The following is a 22831-nucleotide window of genomic DNA, read 5'->3' as shown; positions in this document are numbered from 1 at the left end:
TCTTCCAGCTCCTGCAGCAGGAGCTTCGCCCTTTTAGTCGGGGACTGCCAGGGCCCCGGCCAGAGCCGGCCTCACCGCCGAACCCACCACCGTGAATAGGGAGCGGGCCACGGCCTCCACTCTCCTATCAGCGGGATCCTGAAATGCAGGAGCCCCTTCCACAGGCAATGTGGTGGCCTTGCGCAGTCTGGACACAGGGGGGTCCACTGGCGGAGGAGAGACCTACTTTTTTTTTTTTTTTTTTAAAGCCCCCCTCAAGTGGGTAACGGGTTGCAAAGTTTTTTGACAAACTTTTTGCGGTGCATCCCATTCCTTGTATAACATATAGTCCAAATAAGGAACACAAGGAAACACTTCAGCGATGCGTGGTAGTCTGCTGGTACTGACACGGAGGTGTCTCCGCCACATCCTCAATTTTTAGAGCCTCACGCACCGCAGAAACAAGAGCTCCAACAAATTCTTGCCAGCAACTGACTGCAGCAGAGTCATCCTCACTATCCATAAGGGTTAAACCCGCAGCCTCTGACATAACAGAACCAGAAAAAAACAGCGATTCTGTGTCATCCCCAGAAGCAGGCTTCAGGGAGGGGGCGCTTTTTTACCCCCCATCCGGGCACTAGCTGCTTCAAACCTGGCAAGAAACCCAGGACAGCCAACATAACAGATGTGGCAGGGGGAGGGGCGGTAAGGGTTAACTCAGGCATAGCTTGAGTTCCATAGTGTCAGCGCTGAGTCACCCACCCTGCAAGGCAGGACAAAAAAACCCCACTGGTCACCTCCTTGCTGCTATTGCAGAGCATGGGGGCCCCCGGTATTCACCACCCCACCCAGCTGCAGAGGGAGCTGAAAAACCTCAGGTGTGCTCTGATGTGCTGACTGTGATGTGTATTCACCTCATGGAAGATTCACAGCACTAAAACTGACCAGAGGCTGTGCCGAGTCATCTCAGGGAAGAATCACATCGTTACCAAGGAGATTTCCAAGACGGCCGCTGTCTGAGGTAAAAATTACCTCATAGAACACAGCAGCACTGACTGCTTTGTCTGTTACCTCAGAAAAGAATCACAGCCGTTACCAAGGAGATTTCCAAGACGGCCGCTGTCTGAGGTAAAAATTACCTCATAGAACACAGCAGCCCTGACTGCTTTGTCTGTTACCTCAGAAAAGAATCACAGCGTTACCAAGGAGATTTCCAAGACGGCCGCTGTCTGAGGTAAAAATTACCTCATAGAACACAGCAGCCCTGACTGCTTTGTCTGTTACCTCAGAAAAGAATCACAGCGTTACCAAGGAGATTTCCAAGACGGCCGCTGTCTGAGGTAAAAATTACCTCATAGAACACAGCAGCACACAGCAGCACCCCCCAGAGTAACAACACAGTCCCCCTAACACACGGGCCCCGGTGGTAACAAAGAAAACCCAGGAGGCCCCCCTTCACAGCCACTACCCAGTCAGGGGAAGGAGGGAGAGGAAGGGGAGAGAGGAAAGCAGGGCGGACCCTCAGTCGACCTCCCCAGGGAAACCACCAGCCAGACCACTTACCTGAGTAAGGGGCCACTACTTACCTGTCCTGCGACTACCCGGCTGGAGGTATCCCAGACAGAACCAACGTCCGTAAACGGCATGGCTGTCGGCCAGACACACTGTGACAAAGCCATAGAGACCGGTCATATGTGTGCCCTAGAACCAAAGTTCCCCGGCCGCCCCTGGAGCAATGGGGCCTGTCGTGGACGTCCCAAAGCTGATCTGAGGGCCGGCACACGCTCGAAGGCCGAACATGGGGGGACTACAAGAGTCGAGGACCCAGCCTGTCACCCAGTCGGCTGTTGATAGAAGAATCGCAGGATTCAAAAATGCAGGAACAAAATAAAAAAAGCGAGAAAAATCGCCAGAAAAAAACTCCAGAGTCCAGGAACTCCAGAGATAGCCTTGACCTCCTGTCGTTAGGCAGAAAACAAACTGAGGCTGCTAAAGCAGGGTGTGGGTTATGCCTGGGGGAGCCACGCCCCCTGGGAGGAGCAGCATGAAGGAAAGTTTTTAACACCTTAAGTGCTGTAGAATTCTGCCTAAATCTCCTGGTAGGAAGAAGCATAACCCTAAGGTCAATGAAGGCTGTGTCCGTCTATGAACGAAAGAGAAAATTGTGATCTTTCTGCACATGGCTTGAAGTGCTTTATCCCTCCTTGAGGAACAAAAATGGCAGAAGGCTTTAAAAAGACCCAGTTTAGGAAGATTTACCAACACGACAGCTTATTCCAAATAGGAAACCTTCATTTTGTTTGCAAATATTAAAGATCTTAACTACCAGGGAGAACAAGTCCTTACATTTAAAGAGCACCTGTCATTTCAGATCCATAATGTCAACACCAGGTCAGAGGAGGAGCGACAGATGCCCTTTACAGTGATTGGAGCAGTTTTTATTCTCAGGCAGAGTTATAAAGTGGGCACACTCCCAGACAATGAGAAAGTAGGGCTGCCACCTTTTTTAAAGGGGAACATGTTGGACTCTTAAACCAAAGGAGAACAGGGGGGGGGGGGGTGTTTCTGCTTACCAAACCTCCCACTTGCATCAGAATCCACAGAGCACCCCCTTACATCAGAGTCCCTTATTACTCACTCAGCGGCAGGAGAGAAGGGGGAGATGACTTCAATCACAGACCTTGGATGGCAAGCTCACTCAACTGAGGATGGAGGCTCAGGCATCAACACCTTTCATCCATGATGTATTTTGCCAGTTGCTGAGCTTAAAACCATATCCACACATCCCATTCCTGAGGCAGCAGACCGCTCCAGGGATTGGAGTGTGGGCAGACAGAGGGGTAGGGAGCCTCAATTCCTTGCCAGTCTATGGGGCCCACATGCACACCCATGTACTCAGTGATTGTGGTACGCAGTCTATTGTGAGTATTGTGTTTCAGGTGGTCTGAAATCTGGACACTGTGCAAAACCCAGACTGTGCGGGTGAACCCCAGACAGGTGACAACCCTAGGTAGGAGGCGATTGGTGCCATTCAGCATTGCCTGGATGAAAGACTGAAGGCTATGCTTCCTGAATGAATTTAATGCTTTTACATTTTGCCTGCCTTGTACTTTATTTAGAACAGAGAAATTGGATAAAAACCTTTCCAACAGCAACTGTCTGCCTGTAGTGGCCAAGCACTGGTCACATGATCCTACAGGAATGATGTGCAACAAACCAAAGTCTGTACTATGCACTGGTTTACATCAAGGCAGGAAGGGCAAAGCAACAGGATCTCCCAACTACCCTTCCTCCCCAGTATACACCAAATTCCATTGCCAGGAGAGACATACCCAACATGGAACAGGCAACTCCCTTCCTCAGAGCTCGGCTGTCAGGAAACCAGGCAAGCTGGCAAATACCAACCAATTCTTGATACCCAAGCCATGAGCTCCCTGTCAACATCCTCCCACCAGACATCCTTAAAAATCAGGACGACAACTGTTGGTTGAACAGCAGCTGCATGCAATCAGATGCAGCCCCTGTTCAGGTATTTTGACAGATACACCATAATAGTCATGGTGCAAGACTCACCTGTCAGCCGTCTAGCATGAGGTTAGACCCCTTTCACACCGAGGCGCTTTGTAGGCACAAAAAAAAAAATATTGCCTGCAAAGCACCCTGAAAGAACAGCTCCCTTTACACTAAACAGTGCGCTGCAGGATAAAAAAAAAAAAAAAAAAAAAGTCCTTCAAGCAGCATCTTTGGAGCAGCGTGTCTACCTCCCCTTTACCACTTTTGGCCATTGAAATGGGCACCACGGCCGTACCACTGGCATCCGATGCATTAAGGTGAAACAAAACCTTGCAATGACAACCCCCCAGGTTTAGGGGTTAAAACTGAATACCTCTACAAAATTGACAGTAAAGCATTGCCAATAGCAGCACTTTACCACCAACGCTGCCCGCACCCCAGGCTTAAGTTTTTATGGGTGCGAGGACAAAGCCCTTGGCCTTAAATAAATCGAACAAATGAAAAAAAAAAAAAAAAAAATGGACAGCCGCACTCAAACCTTGATGGTTGTCTTTATTTTAAAAAAAAGGAAACATGCACTACAAGTCACAGCACACAACATGGGAGAAAAACAGCTGATGTGTTTCGCACTATTAGTGCTTAATGATTAAGCACTAATTTATAGTGCGAAACGCGTCAGTTTTACTCCCATGTTGTGTGCTGCGACTTGTAGTGCAACCATCAAGGTTTGAGTGCGGCTGTCCATATTTTCTTTTTCCATTTGTCGCCTTGTGCATTGCCAGCACCCTTGATCTCCTGAGACCATACTGATCATCCTAACACAATCCACCTGGAGCTGTAAATTTCTTAAATAAATCCACAGGGGGGTTTCCAGCCTTCAGAGCAAACAGCAGATTTAGAGGAAAAGGAGTGTGCAGCTGGGGGGAGCACAGCAGTCAACCTGCAGACTTAAACCCAATGCAGATCCAGGATAAGATACATATACCCCAGCAGGACCCAAGTCTTGCCTTCGTATAGGCTAAAAAAAAAACTCACCATCAGCATCCACCTCATTGATCATGTCTTGCAGCTCCGCTTCGGTAGGGTTCTGTCCCAGGGATCGCATGACTGTTCCAAGTTCTTTAGTGGTGATGGTGCCATCTCCATCTTTGTCAAATAAGGAGAATGCCTCCTTAAATTCTGCAAGAGAAGATAGAGGAATTTAACAGGTACTCCCAAATTTAAACCAAGCTGTAATAAAGATTTTTGTGTTAAACGGGCATACTTACCTGCTCTGGGTATTGGTTCTTCACAGAGCAACCCTGATCCTCCTAGGAACTTCTGTCAGTGCTTTTGACTTATGGCCCCCATTCTATGGTCCCTCACTTGTGTGCTTGCTCCCATCCCTGCAACATCACTAGCCGACTAACAGCAGGAGCCAATGGCTGCCATGTCTGCACCAATAAGAAGCAAGAGAGCCATGGCTCTCCTGCACAGCACTGCAGCAGGCTCAGGTGCTTTATATATTTATGGGGGGGGGGGGCGTTGCATGCAGAATGTTTAACTGTTAAATGTTAAAGAATGCAGAGGTTCCCAACCTTTCTGGTAGCAGGGACTGGTTTCATTGCAGCCAGTTTCCACAGGGGTGGAGGGTAGGGAATATTCACAGAGTGTCCTCAACCCCTCTTCACAGCACCCCCCTTTTATATCAGTGTCCTCAGTTCCCCTTCACAACACTGATGTAAAAGGACTGCACTGTAATGATTAGTGCCCACTTACAGATTGGAAACACACACGCATGTCCGCACAGCACCAACTGTAGTTGGTGCTGTGCGGACATGCTTGTGTGCTTACAATCTGCAGACTGCTGGTGCCCCCCCCCACTGTGCAGCCCGGTCATCAACAGTCTGACCCGGGGACCCTTGTAGTAAGGTATAAAACCTTCAGTCTACAACATGTAAAAAAGGGACACAAGTTGAGCAAATTCACACATCTACATTTAGGAAACGTGCATTTCTCAGGCACCTACATACACCTTTCAGGGAACACATGTACACAGAATATGGATGGCGTTTTATAGGCCTCTGTCATGTTTGTATGGCAGACTTGGTAAAGCAGATGCAAAAGTGGAGACTTGCAGGACTTTAAAAACGCACTGAAGTGAAGACCGACTGTGCCATTCAATGCAACTTCCCTAAATCAGCCAATACCTCAGCTGGCCTTTTAAGTGGCAGTACACTCAGCTTTCACTTGAACCTACAAGTACACCCTATAGGCCTACCTGTAAATATCTCCTAAATATCTCCTAAACATGCACTGTTAGAAGATCCACATGTTTGGTGGCCGGTGACATCACAGCTTATGTGCCATCAATGGAGTGCACACTCGTGTGCCGTCCAATCAGAGCGGTGTGCGAGGATCACAATGTCATCACAGCCCAGCCATTCAAGCAACTGGAGAGCGCAAACCCAGAAGATGGCGAAGATGGAATCAGGACTGCCAGCGGGAGTGAAATCGTGCAAGTTCAGTTGAAATCCCGCAGCCCAGTGTGAACCAGGGCTTAACCTGAGAATTTTAGGCTGTCCCACTTCATGACGACACAACAGAAGCAAAAAGGAAATCTGTTAAAAAAAAAAAAGGAACTATTGGAAGATTTCTGGTGACCATTTGAAATCCTCACTTCCTATGACAAGTCACAAGAAGAGCTGAATTTCCTCAGGAGACAGAAATAACTCAGGGGTTCCAATTCTTCCCTAATCTATCTACATCAAAAGGGCTTAAAGTATTACTAAACACAGGAGCATTCCCTATATCTGATACAGAACATGGAAATTAAAGAAATACCTTTTCTCAACCGTATATAGCAGTCTTGTGACTTCTATCAGTGTCTGGTTAAAGCTTGTAGGAGGAGTTTTCCTTATCCTGTCCTATGAGGCTACGGGACCCCTGTCTGGACAGTGCCGATTGGACTTATGCTGATCACATGCACCTTCCAAAGAAAAAAAACCTCTAGCAATGCACACCAAAATTATGTTACAAGTGACTTGCCCGTCTGACTCAACCTCTTGATTGGCTAAGACACAAAGTCAGTGAGCCAATGAGGGGGGTGGAGCCACTCAGGACGGAGGAGCCAGGAGAGCTGGCAAGGGACATGAAAGCCAACGACCAGGTGTTTTCAGACCATGTGACAGCCAATCACAGTGGTCGTGTGATCTTAAGCCAAGCCCTGCTTCAAAACTCTTAAAAGGCCGGGGGGCAGAGTTAAGACGGTCAGTGTCCCCTTTGGCTTGGGACCTCTTTAGAAACACCACCTGAAATCAGATTGTTCCTATACGCCTTGATCTTCTATAAAACAAAGCTAGTTCAACTTGCACTGGGGTTCTTATGCCACATACACACGGTTGGATATTCTGAAGGAAAAAAGTCAGATGGAATTTTCTCATCGGATATTCCGACTGTATGCCCCATCAGACTTCCGTCGGAAATTCTGACGGACTTGGAAAGAACATTTCTTCTTTTCCGACGGAAAAAAATTCTATTGGAAGTTCCGTTCGTCTGTATGGAATTCTGACAAAAAAAAAAAAAAAAAAAAAAAAAAATTGAACTTCAAGCTGAGTTCCACCTAAAACTTCGGCTTAATCCACTCCTTCCCCCTTACATGCCACATTTGGTATGTAATCTTTTTTTTGGGGGGGGGGGGGGGTCAGAAGTGGGATAGCTTAATCGCCTTATTGCAGTCCCTCCCTGTAGGCGAGCGCCTGTCCAAATCGGACCGCGCCGCATGCGCAGTGAGTGCCCGGCCATGAAGCCGTCACTGCCAGGTGCCCACACTAGGAATGAAGACGCCGGCGAGGGTGGGCGAGAAGCTCGGATGATGGGGCAAGCTTACCGAGGAGGAACAGGAAGTGAGAAATTCAGACAAAAACATTTAGAAGGGAAAGTTAAGGAAAAAGTGAAACAATGCACTAGCTTAACCACTTAAGGACCACCCAACGATGATATACGTCGGCAGAATGGCACAATCATGTACCTGTATGTGATTGTATAAAGCCCAGCGGTGGGTCACAGGCGCACTCCCGCGACCCGATCGGTCCCCGGAGCTGAAGAACGGGGAGAGCCGTGTGTTAACACAGCTTCCCCATTCTTCACTGTGGCGCTGTCATTGATCATGTGTTCCCTAATATAGGGACGCACAATCAATGACGTCACACCTACAGCCCCACCCCCCCTACAGTTGCAAACACACTTCAGGGAACACATAGCCCCCTTCAGCGCCCCCCCTTGTGGTTAACTCCCAAACTGCAACTGTCATTTTCACAACAAAAAATGCATTTTAAATGCATTTTTTTGCTGTGAAAATGACAATGGTCCCAAAAATTTGTCAAAATTGTCCGAAGTGTCCGCCATAATGTCGCAGTCACGAAGAAGAAAAAAAAAAAAAGAAATTAAACCATCCCCTATTTTGTAAACGCTATAAATTTTGCGCAAATCAATCGATAAATGCTTATTACGTATTCTACCTATTTTTGGTAAAAAAACGCATCGGCCTAAACTGAGGAAAAATTTTGGGGGGTAGTATAGCAAAAAGTAAATATTGCATTTTTTTCCCCCCGAAATTGTCGCTCTATTGTTTATAGCGCAAAAAAAAAAACCGCAGAGGTGATCAAATACCACCAAAAGAAAGCTCTATTTGTGGGGGAAAAAAGGACGCCAATTTTGTTTGGGAGCCACGTCGCACGACCGCGCAATTGTAAGTTGAAGCGACGCAGTGCCGAATCGCAAAAAGGGGCCTGGTCTTTTACCTGCATTTTGGTCCGGGTCTTAAGTGGTTAAAGGAACACATTTAGAAAATAAAAAACAAACCTTTACAACCCCTTTAATTTTTCTAGACTAGTCGTAGTGTTGTACGTCAGTGTTTTTGATGGTCGGAATTTGGTGCGTCTGTATGCTAGACAGCTTGAGCGGCATCCTGTTGGGAAAAAGCCATTGGAGTTTATTCCGACGGAAAAAACGGTCGTGTGTACGCGGCAAACATGTTAGAAACTCCAGGGGGGAAAAAAAAATGTCAGCCACCTCGGTGTGCGGGCGCTGATGGAAGGCTTTGTTCTAAGGCATGGGTCCTCAAACTACGGCCCTCCAGCTGTTCAGGAACTACAATTCCCATCCTAGTCATGTCTGAATGTCAGTTTTACAATGCCACACGGGATGTGTAGTTCCGCAACAGCTGGAGGGCTGTAGTTTGAGGATCCCTGTTCCAAGGCAAGCATTTCATAATGAGTTGGTATGCAATGCACAATAGCTAATTTTTCATTTGTCTCACTTTATTTCTCACAGAAACCAACATGGGGGATATACTGCAGGAACTGTAGAAACTGTAGAAACTTTCCTAGAAACTTGAGGCTTCAACTTTTAGGGGAAGTTTTTTTGTTCTGCAGCTCAGAAACTTTCCCACGATGAGGAAAGACTCGCTGCTGCTCTGTCTTGTGAAATAGGACGTTACCCACAAGCCTTTATCTGATGAGTTAGAGAATGCTGCAGTGCATTGGAATGCTCATCTGTTATGGGCTGGGGCCATATTGGTGCTCAGTGTTTGTAGTTTATGGAACACTGGAAAAATACACACAATGTCACCAAGCCTGTGCTTCCACACATGGGAACGGTGGGAGATTTTCTCAGAAATAAAGTCTGTGTGCAGCTCACACTTACCTAACCCCCAGCTCAATCCAGCCATGTTGTGAGCCTCGCCTGTCTGGGACTCAATCTCCTGAGTGGCCAAGACAGACGCACCAAAGTCAGTGAGCCAATCGGGAGAAAGGGGTGGGGTCACTCATGAGGGAGGAGCCAGGAGAGCTGGCAAGGGACCCAAGAGGATCTGGGCTGCTCTGTGCAAAACCGTTACACAGAGCAGGCAAGTACAACGTATTTAAGATATTTTATTAAAAAATCCTGATAAAGGGTTCTACATGTATTACCATTTATATTATAAAATAGTTCATACAGCCCAATAGGTTATCAAAGCACTCTGATGCAAGTTATCCTTTAACTGCTTCCATACCGGGCAAATTCCAGCATGCTTCTCCTACATGTAGAAAGTGACTCAGATAATTTTTTTTTTTTTAAATCACTTATACCGATTACAAAAAAAATTGTAATAGGGCATGACAGGTCCTCTTTATGGAGAGATGTGGGCCCCACATCTCTCCTCTAGGCTGGAAAGAGAAACACCCCACACAAAGCCATCCAAGGCTTCCCAGACAAAGAAACAGCAGTTTTTACTTCTGCCGAGGCCAGACATAACGCAATGTCGTGCCCGGCTTCTGAGAGTCAGATGACCAGGGACCATCTGGTCCTCGATCAGCTCTATGGTAAACTTTTGCTGCCAGCAGATTCCTTATCTGGCTCGCTGATCACATGGGTGAGCTGGTAAAAGCACCGGAGGGGCGACCTCCCTTTCTGTCGCCTGTAAAAACAAATAGATATCACCACTGAAAGCCACTGCTTATTTAATAAGTTATTATGATTTCTTTTAGAACTTAAGGGTTTGTAAACCCTCTTTAAATACTTTACAGTGTTGCCCCGATCCTCCCTTTTCTGGGGTCCACCCACAGCGCTCAGGGCTCCTTGCATTGGTAAACCCCCCCCCCCCCGTCCTCTACTGGGGTGGTTACCTAGCAGGCATACTCCCGAGTCCAGCATTTGCATCAATAAACACAGAATGCCGATTCAGCTGAATCCCCCAATCATTGGCTAATTGGCAGCAGCTAGAGTCAATGGCTGCACTGAGAGCCCAGGACCCCCAGTAGAGGTATAGCACGTCTTTGCCGAGGGAACGGACAGGTTCATTGTCAGAGGTTTTCACCTTAATGCATGGGATGCATTAGGGTGAAAAAAAATGCAACCCCTTTAAGTTGAGTTTTCAGGTGAATGACATTTGTATAATTGATGAATATATGACAGTGATGCCAGCCATTAATGATCACTGCCACAGCAGTATGTCATCACAATCGTAACATTTGCTCTGGTGATGGATACAATTTTATTTTTGACAGTAATGACTGCACTACTCTAGGGAAGCCATTGGAATTTCTTCACTACAATTGCTTATACAGCCAATCATTTGACAGTGCTCGGCTACATTCATGAGCCATTGAGAACTAGTGCGATAGTCATTGGCTACAGCCATCATCACATGGTACAGGAAGGTGGTGCTTGGCCCTGTACCATGTGACCAATCTCAGATCACATCTGACTGGTGCGGTTGGTCACAGTGATCACATGATGGGACAGATTCAGGTACTTGCAATATGCATCTTTAGCCAATAAAGCACAATTTATCATGCCGCTTCACATTTTTTTTTTTTTTTAAAGTGCATTTTGTGCGTGTACTCGAGAGGAGCCGGACTGCAGGAGTTGGGAGTAGGCATGCCTCCCCCAGAGGCAATCTGCCACCTTTCTCCATGCCCCGGGTGGCAATGGTGGGTGCGTGAGGGGGTCCTCCCACATAGCCCGCCCTACCTGCTCCGCTGTGAAGCTTAACAGGGCAGAGGGACTCCCTATAAGGGAGTGAGAGGATCTAGCCCGCTCAACCAGCCCCGTTAGTCCTTCGCCTCTCTTTTTAGAGACCGCGTGGTCAAAGTGCGTGCATGTTAACCCAATTTCGAGTGTGTGCAAGTGTGGTGGTTTTTGTGGGAGGGGGTGGGCACATAGCACACCCACCGGGAGCCAGGCTGAGACCACCAAACTCAATTCACATGTAGCCAAGACCGGGATCCGAACCCCTAGCTACAGAGGTGAATGGCTTGACAGCGCAGTGCCAATCGCGTTGAGCCACCGCAGCTCCCTAAAAAAACAATGCATTTTTATAGAATTTTTTGCTGTGAAGATGAAAATTGTCCAAAAAATGTGTCAAAATTGCCCAATGTGTCCACCATGTCACGAAAAAAAAAAAAAACACTTTTTTTGGGGGATATTTGTTATAGCAAAGGAAAAAATATTGATTTTTTTTCAAAATTTTCACCATTTTTGTTTATAGCGCAAAAAATAACCACAGAGGTGGTCAAATACCACCAAAAGAAAGCTGGAAAAAAAAAAAAAAAAAAACATTAATTTTGTTTGGGAGCCATGACAGCGCAATTGTCAGTTAAAGCGATGCAGTGCCGAATCGCAAAAACTGTCTGGGTCCTTTACCTGCATTTTGGTCCAGGTCTTAAGTGGTTAAAGATGTCTCGGGGGGGATCGAGCAGCACCAGCAAGCAGGATCAGGTTTGGCGGATCTGATGGCCACTCCCACATTTGGGACCACCTTTTAAACCAAGGCTTACCGATTACATACGAGTTGCCTGTACACAGATATCTTGTGATTAAAATGGTTTTACTTCTACGCCCAGAGGCACCTCTTCCCTTTTTTTTCCTGCACGTGTTGTGAACTGGCCCTCAAAGCACATTTATCACCAAGCCCCGTTTTAGCGGATCTGTTCCTGAGGTCAGTAGAACTCGATGCAGAGCAGCCAAACGCAATGCAGGCCAACACCTCCAGCGTTCGGCCAGCACACGCCTTGTCCAGGGAGAGAATTTGCTTAGTAAACAGGCTTAGTCACTTGCATGCTACAAATAGCCTGAAACCACACCAAGTACCCAGAAAACACGGGGAGGAAGGAGAATTACTCACCAGCAATCTGCTCCTCAGTAAGTTGGTCTGCCTAAAGGGAAAAAAAAAAAAAAAAAAAATTAATCAAAACCACATTGGATGAACAAGAATGTTCAAGTTGAACAGTATTTGGAACACAATGCAGACATTTCAGGCGATTATAGAAGTACGAGGCGGCGGTGTTCACACCCAGCCTTTCCTCGAGTACAGGGTGGGGCTGCGACACCCAATTCACAATCCTGACACGTTTATGAACAAGGTTCACCGGTCAGGATCTGGACTTTGCCTCTGGCAGGCGTCGTTCATTATCCTTCATATTACTGTAATCTCATTCACCTATACCCCCCCCCCCCCCCCAATCAGGACCTCTGATCAATAGATGGGACATCCCAAATCCTTATTACTGCCATAAATGCTCTTCAAAGCACAAGAGGAGTTACCGTGGTTGCAAGAAGCCAAAGAACTAAAACAAACGCATGGAAGCAAACACCGCCCTTCCCCCCCCTCTGCAACCTTTCAGGTTTGACGATAAATCTTACAGGAGAGGCCTTCACACCCCGTCCACACTGAACGTGGCATCAAAATATTTCTTACTTTAGTGCGATTTCAAAGCCGCTGGTCAATGCAAATTTATGCGCAGCTTGCTGACATCTGTGCGATTTCATGCTCAAGTCACACACAAAATCACCAAACTAGTGCAAGTCGCACCGATTTGGACAGTTCCATAGGCACAAATATGGTGCGACTAATAAGGACTGATCTAATACAGTTGGTGTTGAGCAACAACTTTAGATTTAATATACAGCACTTACTTTATATTAGTAGCCCAGAATTACATTTTTTTTTTAACGTGCATTTAAACTGTCAAATCGGATGGGTGTAAACGAGGGATTTAGACCCCTTCCACACTGGGGCGGTTTTCAGGCGATTTAGCGCTGGAAATGGCCTCTGCACCTGAAAACTGCCTCATGCGACTTCACTGGGGCGGTGCGCTTGCGGGACAGTTAGGGAAAAAAGTCCTGCAAGCAGCATCTTTTGTGTGGGATGGGAGCGCTGTATTTAGCATTCCGCTCATTGGAATGAATAGGCAGCACATGCAAAGTGCCTAAAAAGCGCCGCAAAACTGGATTTTAACCATTTTTTGGGGGGTTAAACATGCCCTGCTAGCGGCCGAACCGTGCCAACAGCCGGCGCTTTCAATGTGAAAGGGGACTAAAGCAAATACCAAGAGATCAGGTCTTAAAAAAGAGAATGGACTGCATTAAAGTGATAAGACCCCTTTCACACTGCAGCACCACCGGTTGTTTTTGCCATGCTTTAGCAGCGTTTTTCGGGTGCTAACGGGGGGCGGACTTTAAGGTCACACGACCTTAAAGCGGAGGTTCACCCTAAAAAACATCTGTGTACCATCCCATCCAGCATACTTGCATCAGCTACAGTATACTTTTTATTTTTGCGCTGTATTTACCGTTTAATCGTTCAATTTCTTTTCAGACTCCCGCGGGGGAGTAGGCGTTCCTATGAAGAAGGGAACATGGTTGACGTCAGGCTATGGCGCGTCACGCATTCCGAAAATAGCCAGGCTAGGTCTCGGCTCTTCATGGTGCTATACGGCGCCTGCATACGGACTAGGAGCTGACTGCGCAGGCACCGTATACAGCCGAGTCCTATTTCGGCTATTTACGGAACGTGTGACGCGCCATAGCCAGACGTCAATCATTTTCCCCTTTTCATAGGAACGCCTATTCCGCGCGGGAGTCTGAAAATAAACTGAACGCAAGTATGCTGTGGATGTGATGGTATACAATTCTTAGGGTGAACCTCTGCTTTAAAGTCATTAAAAGGTCCCCCTTTTTTTTTTAAAACACAAACGTCATACTTGCCTCCTCTACAGTAAGGTTTTGCATAGTGGCCCCAATCATCCTCTTCTGGGGTACCACAGCAACTCTTGCGGCTCCTCCCCGGATTAGATAACGCCCTCTGGGAAGCTCTTGAGGGGGGGGGGGTTACCTTGTGGGGGCACTCCTGTGTCATACACTCAGCATCCATAGATGCCAAGTTTATGACTCAGCTCTACATCACTGGATTTGATTGACAGCAGCGGGAGCCAATGGATGCACTGCCATCAATCTATCCAATGAAGAACCAAGAACCCATAGAGAGATGTGGAAAAGAGCCCACGGAAATTCAGGGCTCAGGCAAGTAAAATGGGGGGCCAGACACTGCAAGGTTTTTCTTCACCTCAACGCATAGGATGCATTAAGGTGAAAAACATAAAAACTCCTGAGAACTGCCTCAGTGGGAAAGTGGCCTTAAAGGAGTTGTAAAGGAAAAACAAATGTGCCTAAAATTAATGTCTGCAAGGTAGACAGACAGAATAGTGTAAAGATTGTTAAAAATAAAAAAGTAAATACCTATTAAATTCCTTCATCTATATCACCTCCAGTGTTCTAGTTTCTGTTCTCTTTCACTTCCTGGTTTGCGGCGCTCATTCATGTAAGAACTACATTTCCCAGTATGCATTGCGGCACGCCCAGTAATTCACACCTCCTTGAAGTCTCTAACACGTAGAGAGCGTCCTGCCGCACAGATGTAGTTCCCAGGAGGGGGCGAGCACGTTACTGACCACTGCAGTAAACCCTCCCATCACGGTGGTCAGTAAAATCAGACAAGCAGGAAGTGAAAAGAAGAAATAGAGCAACTTCTGAGCAAAAATTAACAATGAGGAAGTGAAAAGAGGAATGTCTGCAGGTAAAGGATGCTTATTATGAAAAACAAATTCTCTCCTTTACAACCCCTTAAGGCAATTTATGGTTTTGCACCGAGCAGCCCCAATCCTTTTCTTGAGTCTCCCACTCTCCCTCCTGGGGACCCGCCCAAATGCCGCTGCCATGTGCCCATTCATGCATGGGAGTGTGGCTTGGCCCCACCCTCTTCACTTGCTGCAACTGACAGCAGGTGCCAATAGCGAGGCAGAGAGCCAGGAAAGCCACTGCTCATCACTGGATAGAGATAGGGCTCAAGTATTGGGGAGACAGCTGCTGCACACAGGTTTACCTTAATGCATGGAAGGTAAAATAAAGAAATTAGCTGTCATTAAGCCTGATCTGGAATCCATGGCAGGATTTTGTCAACTGTGCAAGACTAACTGTGACAGAGAACACATTATACATATGAAATCGGAAATAAAAGTAATAATTTACAGGACTAATAGCAAAGATAAAACAAATTGTTTTAAGTGCTGCATGCATGTTCAATATTTTAATTAATAGCTTGTTTCAGATTGCTTGATCCTTGACCTGGGCTAATCCCAGAACCTTTTTGTTTATGGTCATCATAAGGAAGAACGATCCATATCAGCTCTTGAAGGATTAGCTACACCAGAAACTGCAGATTATGCCACCAGAACAATGTACTACAGCACTGTGTACCATCATTAGGTTACTGGCTGGACTGAAAATACAATCGCTCAAAGCAAGATGAGACCACCATTCATCCTATATGTATGAGCCCAAAGTCAGCAGGACCACCATTCATCCTATATGTATGAGCCAAGTCAGCGAGACCACCATTCATCCTATATGTATGAGCCCAAAGTCAGCGGGACCACCATTCATCCTATATGTATGAGCCCAAAGTCAGCAGGACCACCATTCATCCTATATGTATGAGCCAAGTCAGCGAGACCACCATTCATCCTATATGTATGAGCCCAAAGTCAGCGGGACCATCATTCATCCTATATGTATGAGCCAAGTCAGTGGGACCATTGTCCATTTCATGCATGATCCCGACCATCATCCATCCCATAGGCATGACTCCAAATACACTGCAGTGTATCCCATATCCAAGCCCAAAGTCAACAGGACCATCATTTACCCCTTTATGAGCCCAAAGTCGGCGAGTCCACCAATCATCCCATATGACAGAGTAAGCAGGACCACCAATCACTCATCTATGAGCCCAAAGTCTACAGGACCACTGTCCAGCACATTTATGAACCTAGTCACTGGTATGGTCTACCCCCATATAATCCCAAAGACCATTGGACACCGACCATCCCATATCTTTGAGCCCAAAGTTAGTAGGACCACCATTCCTCCCATATGTAGGAGTCAGTGGGACCACTGTCCATTCCATGTATGATCCAGTCAAGACCATTGTCCATCTGATATGCATGACCCTAAAAAAACACACCTCACTGCAGTGTGTTCTATGAGCCCAAAGTCAGCATTCATGCCATATCTATGAGGCCAAAGTTAGGACCACCAATAATTCATCAGTAAGCCCAAAGTTAGCAGGACCAATCATTCCTCATCCAAGCTGAAAAATCAGCTGGAGCACCAACCACCCCTTATCTGTGACCCCCAACGTCTACAGGACCACTGTCCATGGCATATTTATGAACCTAGTCACTGGAACCATTGTCCACCCCTATATAAGCCCAAATTCCATATCTTTGAGCCCAAAGTAAGTGGGAACCACCATTCATCCCATATGGACTTAAAAGTCAGTAGGACCACTGTCCGTCCACACATGACCCCGACAAACAGGACCATCGCCCATCCAACCCCAAAACACTGCAGTACAGCGTGTTCTATGAGCCCATCAGAGGGACCACTAAATAATCCTGTTGCAATGCAGTGGTGCACCATAGTTTTAATCTTTAATGAATATCTCATTTGATATACCTTGAGTGATCTTAGATTTCTAGCGCATAGTCCATACTTCCCTATGATGGCCAAAGCAACCGCCCAACATGAACAGCATGACATGTGTATGCTTGGTGACCAATTGGATTCTTCAATTTACATGCAGCATCATGAGCCCTGGAAGCATTGCTTGAACCTAGATTGATCATAAAAGAATGGACTACCCAACATGCCACCAGAACAGGATAATGTGACAAAGCATCGAGCGTGGTGGTCCACCGGAGCTCTTCACTTGACATAAGGCAGCACGGGCCACAGAGGGGTCTGGAGGACGTTGCAGACAGAACAAGCAGACACTCAGTATCTGGGATTCCCGTCCACCTGTAGCCATGTCACATTAAGCCTCTCTAGCACAAGCTTAAAAATAACCCGGCCGGGTCGCAGCTGGGAACACTGGAGCCGGAAACGTTCCAGCTAAAGGAGATTAACATTTGATTCCTGAACTGCTAGAGGTGATTTAAGACCTCTGCACATTAGAGCCAGTTCACCTGCTGCGGCAGGGATTGAAATAAAGCATGTCAACAACCGGCAACCGCAGAGGGGACTGAAAGGGAAGTCACCGAGGTGGCATCAGATGTACCAAAACACAGAAAATCTCATCTGTGGTCAGAGAGCAGCTGAAATAAAAGCCGACACCAAGCTTTAGCCACACAAAACACAGCAGGCTATGGTCTGTAGCTGCCAGAGAACATCTTTATACCTTCCAGCACAGACACCAGGACTTAAGTACGGCAATTCACCTGCCTGCAGCTATACAGCGGCCATGTATGGCAACGGTGTTACTGACAAACCTTTTTTTACAATGCGACCCAGAAAACACAGCCATATATGTGCAGCTAGAAAGCAAAGCCAGATTGCCAACGGCTGTCACAATCCCATCAGGCAATTAAGCAAGCATGCTTTTCTAGCAAAGATCAGAGCTTCAAGTTTAGATACTTCAACAAGGATGAGCCAAGAATCCGCAGGACCATCAAACCCACCCATATCTAGGTGCCCAAAGTCAGCGAGACACAACCACCCCCCCCCCTCCCCCATAGCTAGGTGCCAAGTAAGCAGGACCATCATCTCCATATCTAGGGGCCAAAAAAGTCAGCGAGACACAAACCCCCCCCCCCCATTGTTAGTTGCCAAGTCAGCAGGACCATCTCCTCCATATCTAGGGTGCCAAGTCAGAAAGACCACAATCCCACCCATAGCTAGGTGCCAAGTCACCGAGACCATGACCCCGCGCCCCCCCCCCATAGCTAGGTGCCAAGTGAGCAGGACCATCATCTCCATATCTAGGGGCCAAAAAAAGTCAGGACCACCATTGACCTCATAGCTAGGTGTCCAAAGTGAGCAGGATCATTAACCCCCACACCCCCATTTATAGGTGCCCAAAGCCAGGACCACCATTCACCCCATATCTAGGTTCCCAAAGTCAACGAGACCCCACCACATAGCTGGGTGCAGTCAGCAGGACCATAATCTTCTCCATATCTAGGTGTCCAACATCAACAGGACCATCAGTCCCGTCCCCCCCTGATTCTGGGTGCCCAAAGTCAAGACCACCATTCTCAACCCCCCTCCATAGCTAGGTGCCCAAAGCCAGCGTGACCACCATTCCCCCTCATATCTAGACACCCAAGCTCAGCCTGTATCTAGGTGCCAGAGTGCAGCGGGACCCACTGTTAACTGCACATTTATAGAACCCAAAGCCAGTAAAAATCATTGTGCATCCCAAAGCCAATAGTACACCAGTCGTTCCATACCCGATTCCAAAGTCTGCTGACAACCATGCATCCCATATGTACGACCACAGCGACCATGACCATTGTTGGTCACATTTAGAAACAGTTAGTGTAACAGTTGTCCATCCCAAGCCCAGAGTCTTTAGGGCACCCACCACCCCACATCTATGAGCCCAAAGTCAGCAGACCACAAATCCATCCCATTCATATTGATGCCAATTCCCATAGCAGGATTTATCTTTTGGCACTTTAGTGTGGGATTGGTTTGGCATCCTATATGTATGATTAAGTCAGTGGGGACACTGTCCATCCCTATGTAGGACCCCAACAGTCACCAGGACCCATCCCAAAATGTCTAAGCCAGCAGGATCACTGTATCCCATACCCTAGCAACACCATTCTGCAATTCAGGGCAACCTTCAGCGACGTACACCAAGACTCATACGCCTTCTACCCCCGCTTTGAAGATCTGTATGAGCACAGGGTACCTACTGCAACAAACTGTCATTTTATATTACACTCCCAATGCATACAATTATACAACTGTCTGCAAACACAAGACTTATGCAAATGAGAAATCAGGCCAGTCTTTATTAAAAGCATTTTAGCTAATGCAACAACCACGAGGCACGCCTTTGACCACGGAAAGTATAAGGTGTGGAGCAAAAACCTAGGCAACCCCCTCAGCCTGCTGCTGTGTACTGGTGTTCATCCAGCGCAAGCCCCAGTCCTCCTGGGGAGGGGGGGGGGATGGAGGAAAGAAAAGCCGCCGTTCCCCCATTACTAGGTATATAAAGAAGCCTTCCGTTCTTGTTTCCTTCAGCCACAGCCCAAAACCAACAATGCTTACCAGCTGTGGTGTCTGCAGGGACTCCACACAAAATACCGACACTCAGTCAATTTTTTATTAAACATGAACAAAAAAATAAAAAAGCAACATGAAGCAATTTTTTTTTTTATTAACGGTACAAATCAGGACGAGGAACCGCGACGGCTCATACAGCAGAAGATCAACCAGAGAACGGAGGAAATGTCAACCCATTTCCCTGTCAACTGGCAAAACATTGGGTTCAATGTGCAAGAGTTAACCAGGCCAATCGGTGATGTCAGGAAAATTGGGTTCCCACCTTCTGCCCATGGCAGCAAGACTTCAGGACAGAAACATTGCCACCACACAACCTCCTGGCACCAACCCTCCACCATAACACACCCTAATCCACCAATACACCTAAAGACCCCCCATTCCCTGGATGTAGACATCCACCAACACCGATTGAAGACCTCAGATAACCAGGGATTTCCATCATGCTGAAAAACAACAACAACTGACCCCCATTGGTCACACATATTGCATTGTGAACCGCCCTAGATTATTCAATCCCTGTCATTGCTTTTGGATTCAAATATCTTGCAAGCCTAGAACCACAAAAACATAGGGGGGTCATCACAGCTGGATGGGGGGGGAATGGAGGACAGGGTAGAAAGGGATGGGTCAGATCTGAGAATGGATCCTAGATAAGAGGACAGGGATGGGTTGGAACCGAGAACGGAGACTCAAACTGGTCTGGAAAGGAGGACTAGGTTGGATCTGAGAACAGACTCAAACTAATCTGGAATGGGACAGATCTGTGAACAGAGGACAGGAATGGGTCGGAACCAAGAACAGACTCAAACAGAACGTAGGAACAGAGGACAGGAGTGGGATGGATCTGGGAATGGAGGCCAGGGACAGATCTGAGAACATGATAGGAGCCATCTGACACTTAGGGGTTGGGATAGGGGATGAATCCCAAGACAGACATGGGTGAGATCCCAGAACAGACAGAGGCTCATAGTCAATCCAGGAAAAAGACAGAGCTAAGAATAGAGGATCAAATAGGTGGGGGGGGGGGGGGTCTAAGAATGAAAGACTGGAATGGAAGGAATCCAATGATAGGACAGATCTGGGAAGAATCAGACAAGTTGGATCTCAGAACTGAGGATCCTAATTGATGTGTGAACAGAGCACATGAATGGAATCATCTGGGTAACGGAGAACAGGAATGAGATCGGAAATGGAAAAAATGGGCAAATCTGAGAACGTAGGAGGAGGCTGTGGCAAGTCCAGGAACTCAGGGTCATAATTAAAGAATGGATGACTAGGATAGATCTGAGCACAAGAGGACAGGGATGGGTCAGATGCAGGAGTGGACGACAGTTGAATCTGGAAACGAAGGATCATAACAAGATTTAGGCATGGAGAAGAGTGAGAGACCCGAGAAGAGGATGGGGCAAATCCAGGGAGGACTTGGCCAAACCTGGAAACGGGATCATAACAGATCTGGGACCAAGACGAGAACTAGGGGCAGATCTGGGACCAAGACGAGGACTAGGGGCAGATCTGGGACCAAGACGAGGACTAGGGGCAGATCTGGGACCAAGACGAGGACTAGGGGCAGATCTGGGACCAAGACGAGGACTAGGGGCAGATCTGGGACCAAGACGAGGACTAGGATGAATAAGAGCCAAGCATGGAGGACAGGAAGAGATCTGAGAACAAGAGGACAGGGCAGATCCAAGAATGAAGGATTTGGCTAGACCTGGGAACAGGACTGATATGGAAAGGGAGGAATGAGGTGGACCTGGGAATGGAGAACATGGACAGCTCTGAGAAAAAGGATGGGACTTATCTGGGAATAGAGGACAGGGCTAGATCTGAAAACAAGAGGTTGGGGGATGAAGAAGATCCGAGCATGGAGGACAGGAAGAGATCTGAGAACAAGAGGATGGGTCAGATCCAGGAATGGAGGACTAGGATAGATATGAGAACAAGAGGACAGGGATGGGTCAGATCCAGGAATGGAGGACTGAGTTGGATCTGAAAACCGAGGATCATAACCAATTCAGGAAAGGAGGACCACAATAGGTCTGAGAAGAGGATGGGGCAGACCCAGGAATTGGCCAGACCTGGGAACGAGATCAGAACTGATATGGGAAGGGAGGGCAGGAAAGATGGACCTGGGAATGGAGAACAGGGACAGCTCCAAGAAAAGATGGGGAAGATCTGGGAATAGAAGCTAGATCTGAAAACAAGGGGGATGAAGAAGATCCATGCATGGAGGACAGGAAAAGATCTGAGAACAAGAGCATGGGGCAGATCCAGGAATTAAGGATTTGGCTAGACCTGGGAACAGGACTGATATGGAAAGGGAGGAATGAGGTGGACCTGGGAATGGAGAACATGGACAGCTCTGAGAAAAAGGATGGGACATATAAGGAATAGAGGACAGGGCTAGATCTGAAAACAATGGGGATTAAGAAGATCCGAGCATGGAGGACAGGAAGAGATCTGAGAACAAGAGGATGGGGCAGATCCAGGAATGGGCTAGACTTGGAAACAGAGGATCCAACTGATCTGGGAGGACAGGAATGAGATGGACCTGGGATTGAAGAACAGGGATAGATCTGAGAACTAGGGGGGGATGAGAAGAACCAGGAATGGAAGTTGGGAAGGGGGGGGGGGGGGAGATGAAACAATTTGGGAAAAGAGACTCATAGATGTGGGAAATGAGGACGGGGAGAGACCCGGAGAACAGAGGATGGAGATAGGGGAGTGGGGGGGGGGGGGAATCTATAAATGGAGGACCCTGGTTGGATCTGGAAACCAAAAGAACCTAACTGATCAGGGAACAGGGACCCAGAACAAGAGGGACCTCTGGGACAGGGAAGGGGGACCATGATGGGGGATGGGACAAGGATGAGGACCCCCACAGGAAGGGACTGCTTGGGTGTAGTGGAAGGTTTTTCTGTTGCCAGGGGGAGAAGATCTTCCTTCTTTTAACCACAGAACAACAACAACAACCCCCACCATCTCCTGAAAAAAAAAAAAAAAAAAAAAAAAAAACTAACACCCCAAAAAACAGTAATATATATATTCACGAAAAAAAAGTGCAATCATTTTATTACACATCACCCACGTATTGCACATTCATCACTACAGAACGCACCCTCCCCCACTAACACATACAGCCCCAATGGAGAAGTGACCATACAGAGGCATATACAGTAATACACATGCTGACTTGAATTAGCAATATAATATAAGCCATAAACTTATAACAAGAGCACCCCCACTTAAAACCAAAAAAGAAAGATCCTCCTCCCCTAAGAGGTTCGCAGCAAGCTGCGGAACAACGCGCATCTGTCTCCACGTAGCGCGCTCTCCGGTCCTGCCCCGCCCCCTACCGGCCGAGCTGCGAATACAAGCCGGGAGATCCCTCACGAGCTCCGTC

At 47.3% G+C, this 22831-nt stretch overlaps 1 protein-coding gene across 1 annotated transcript in view; it reads right to left on the bottom strand.

The window, feature by feature from the left end:
* Nucleotides 1-22831, bottom strand: part of CALM1 (calmodulin 1) — a 44943-nt gene that overhangs the window by 21940 nt on the left and 172 nt on the right. Inside the window, exons 2-3 of the mRNA XM_040332759.1 lie at nt 12140-12170; nt 4528-4671 (exon numbers count right to left, since the gene is read on the bottom strand). Of these exons, the coding sequence (XP_040188693.1) occupies nt 4528-4671; nt 12140-12170 (175 nt within the window). The remainder of the gene's footprint in view (nt 1-4527; nt 4672-12139; nt 12171-22831) is intronic.

Source organism: Rana temporaria, chromosome 13, assembly GCF_905171775.1.
Source record: "Rana temporaria chromosome 13, aRanTem1.1, whole genome shotgun sequence".
In the NCBI taxonomy this organism is placed as follows: domain Eukaryota; kingdom Metazoa; phylum Chordata; class Amphibia; order Anura; family Ranidae; genus Rana; species Rana temporaria.
This window is presented reverse-complemented; position numbering and strand designations above follow the sequence as displayed.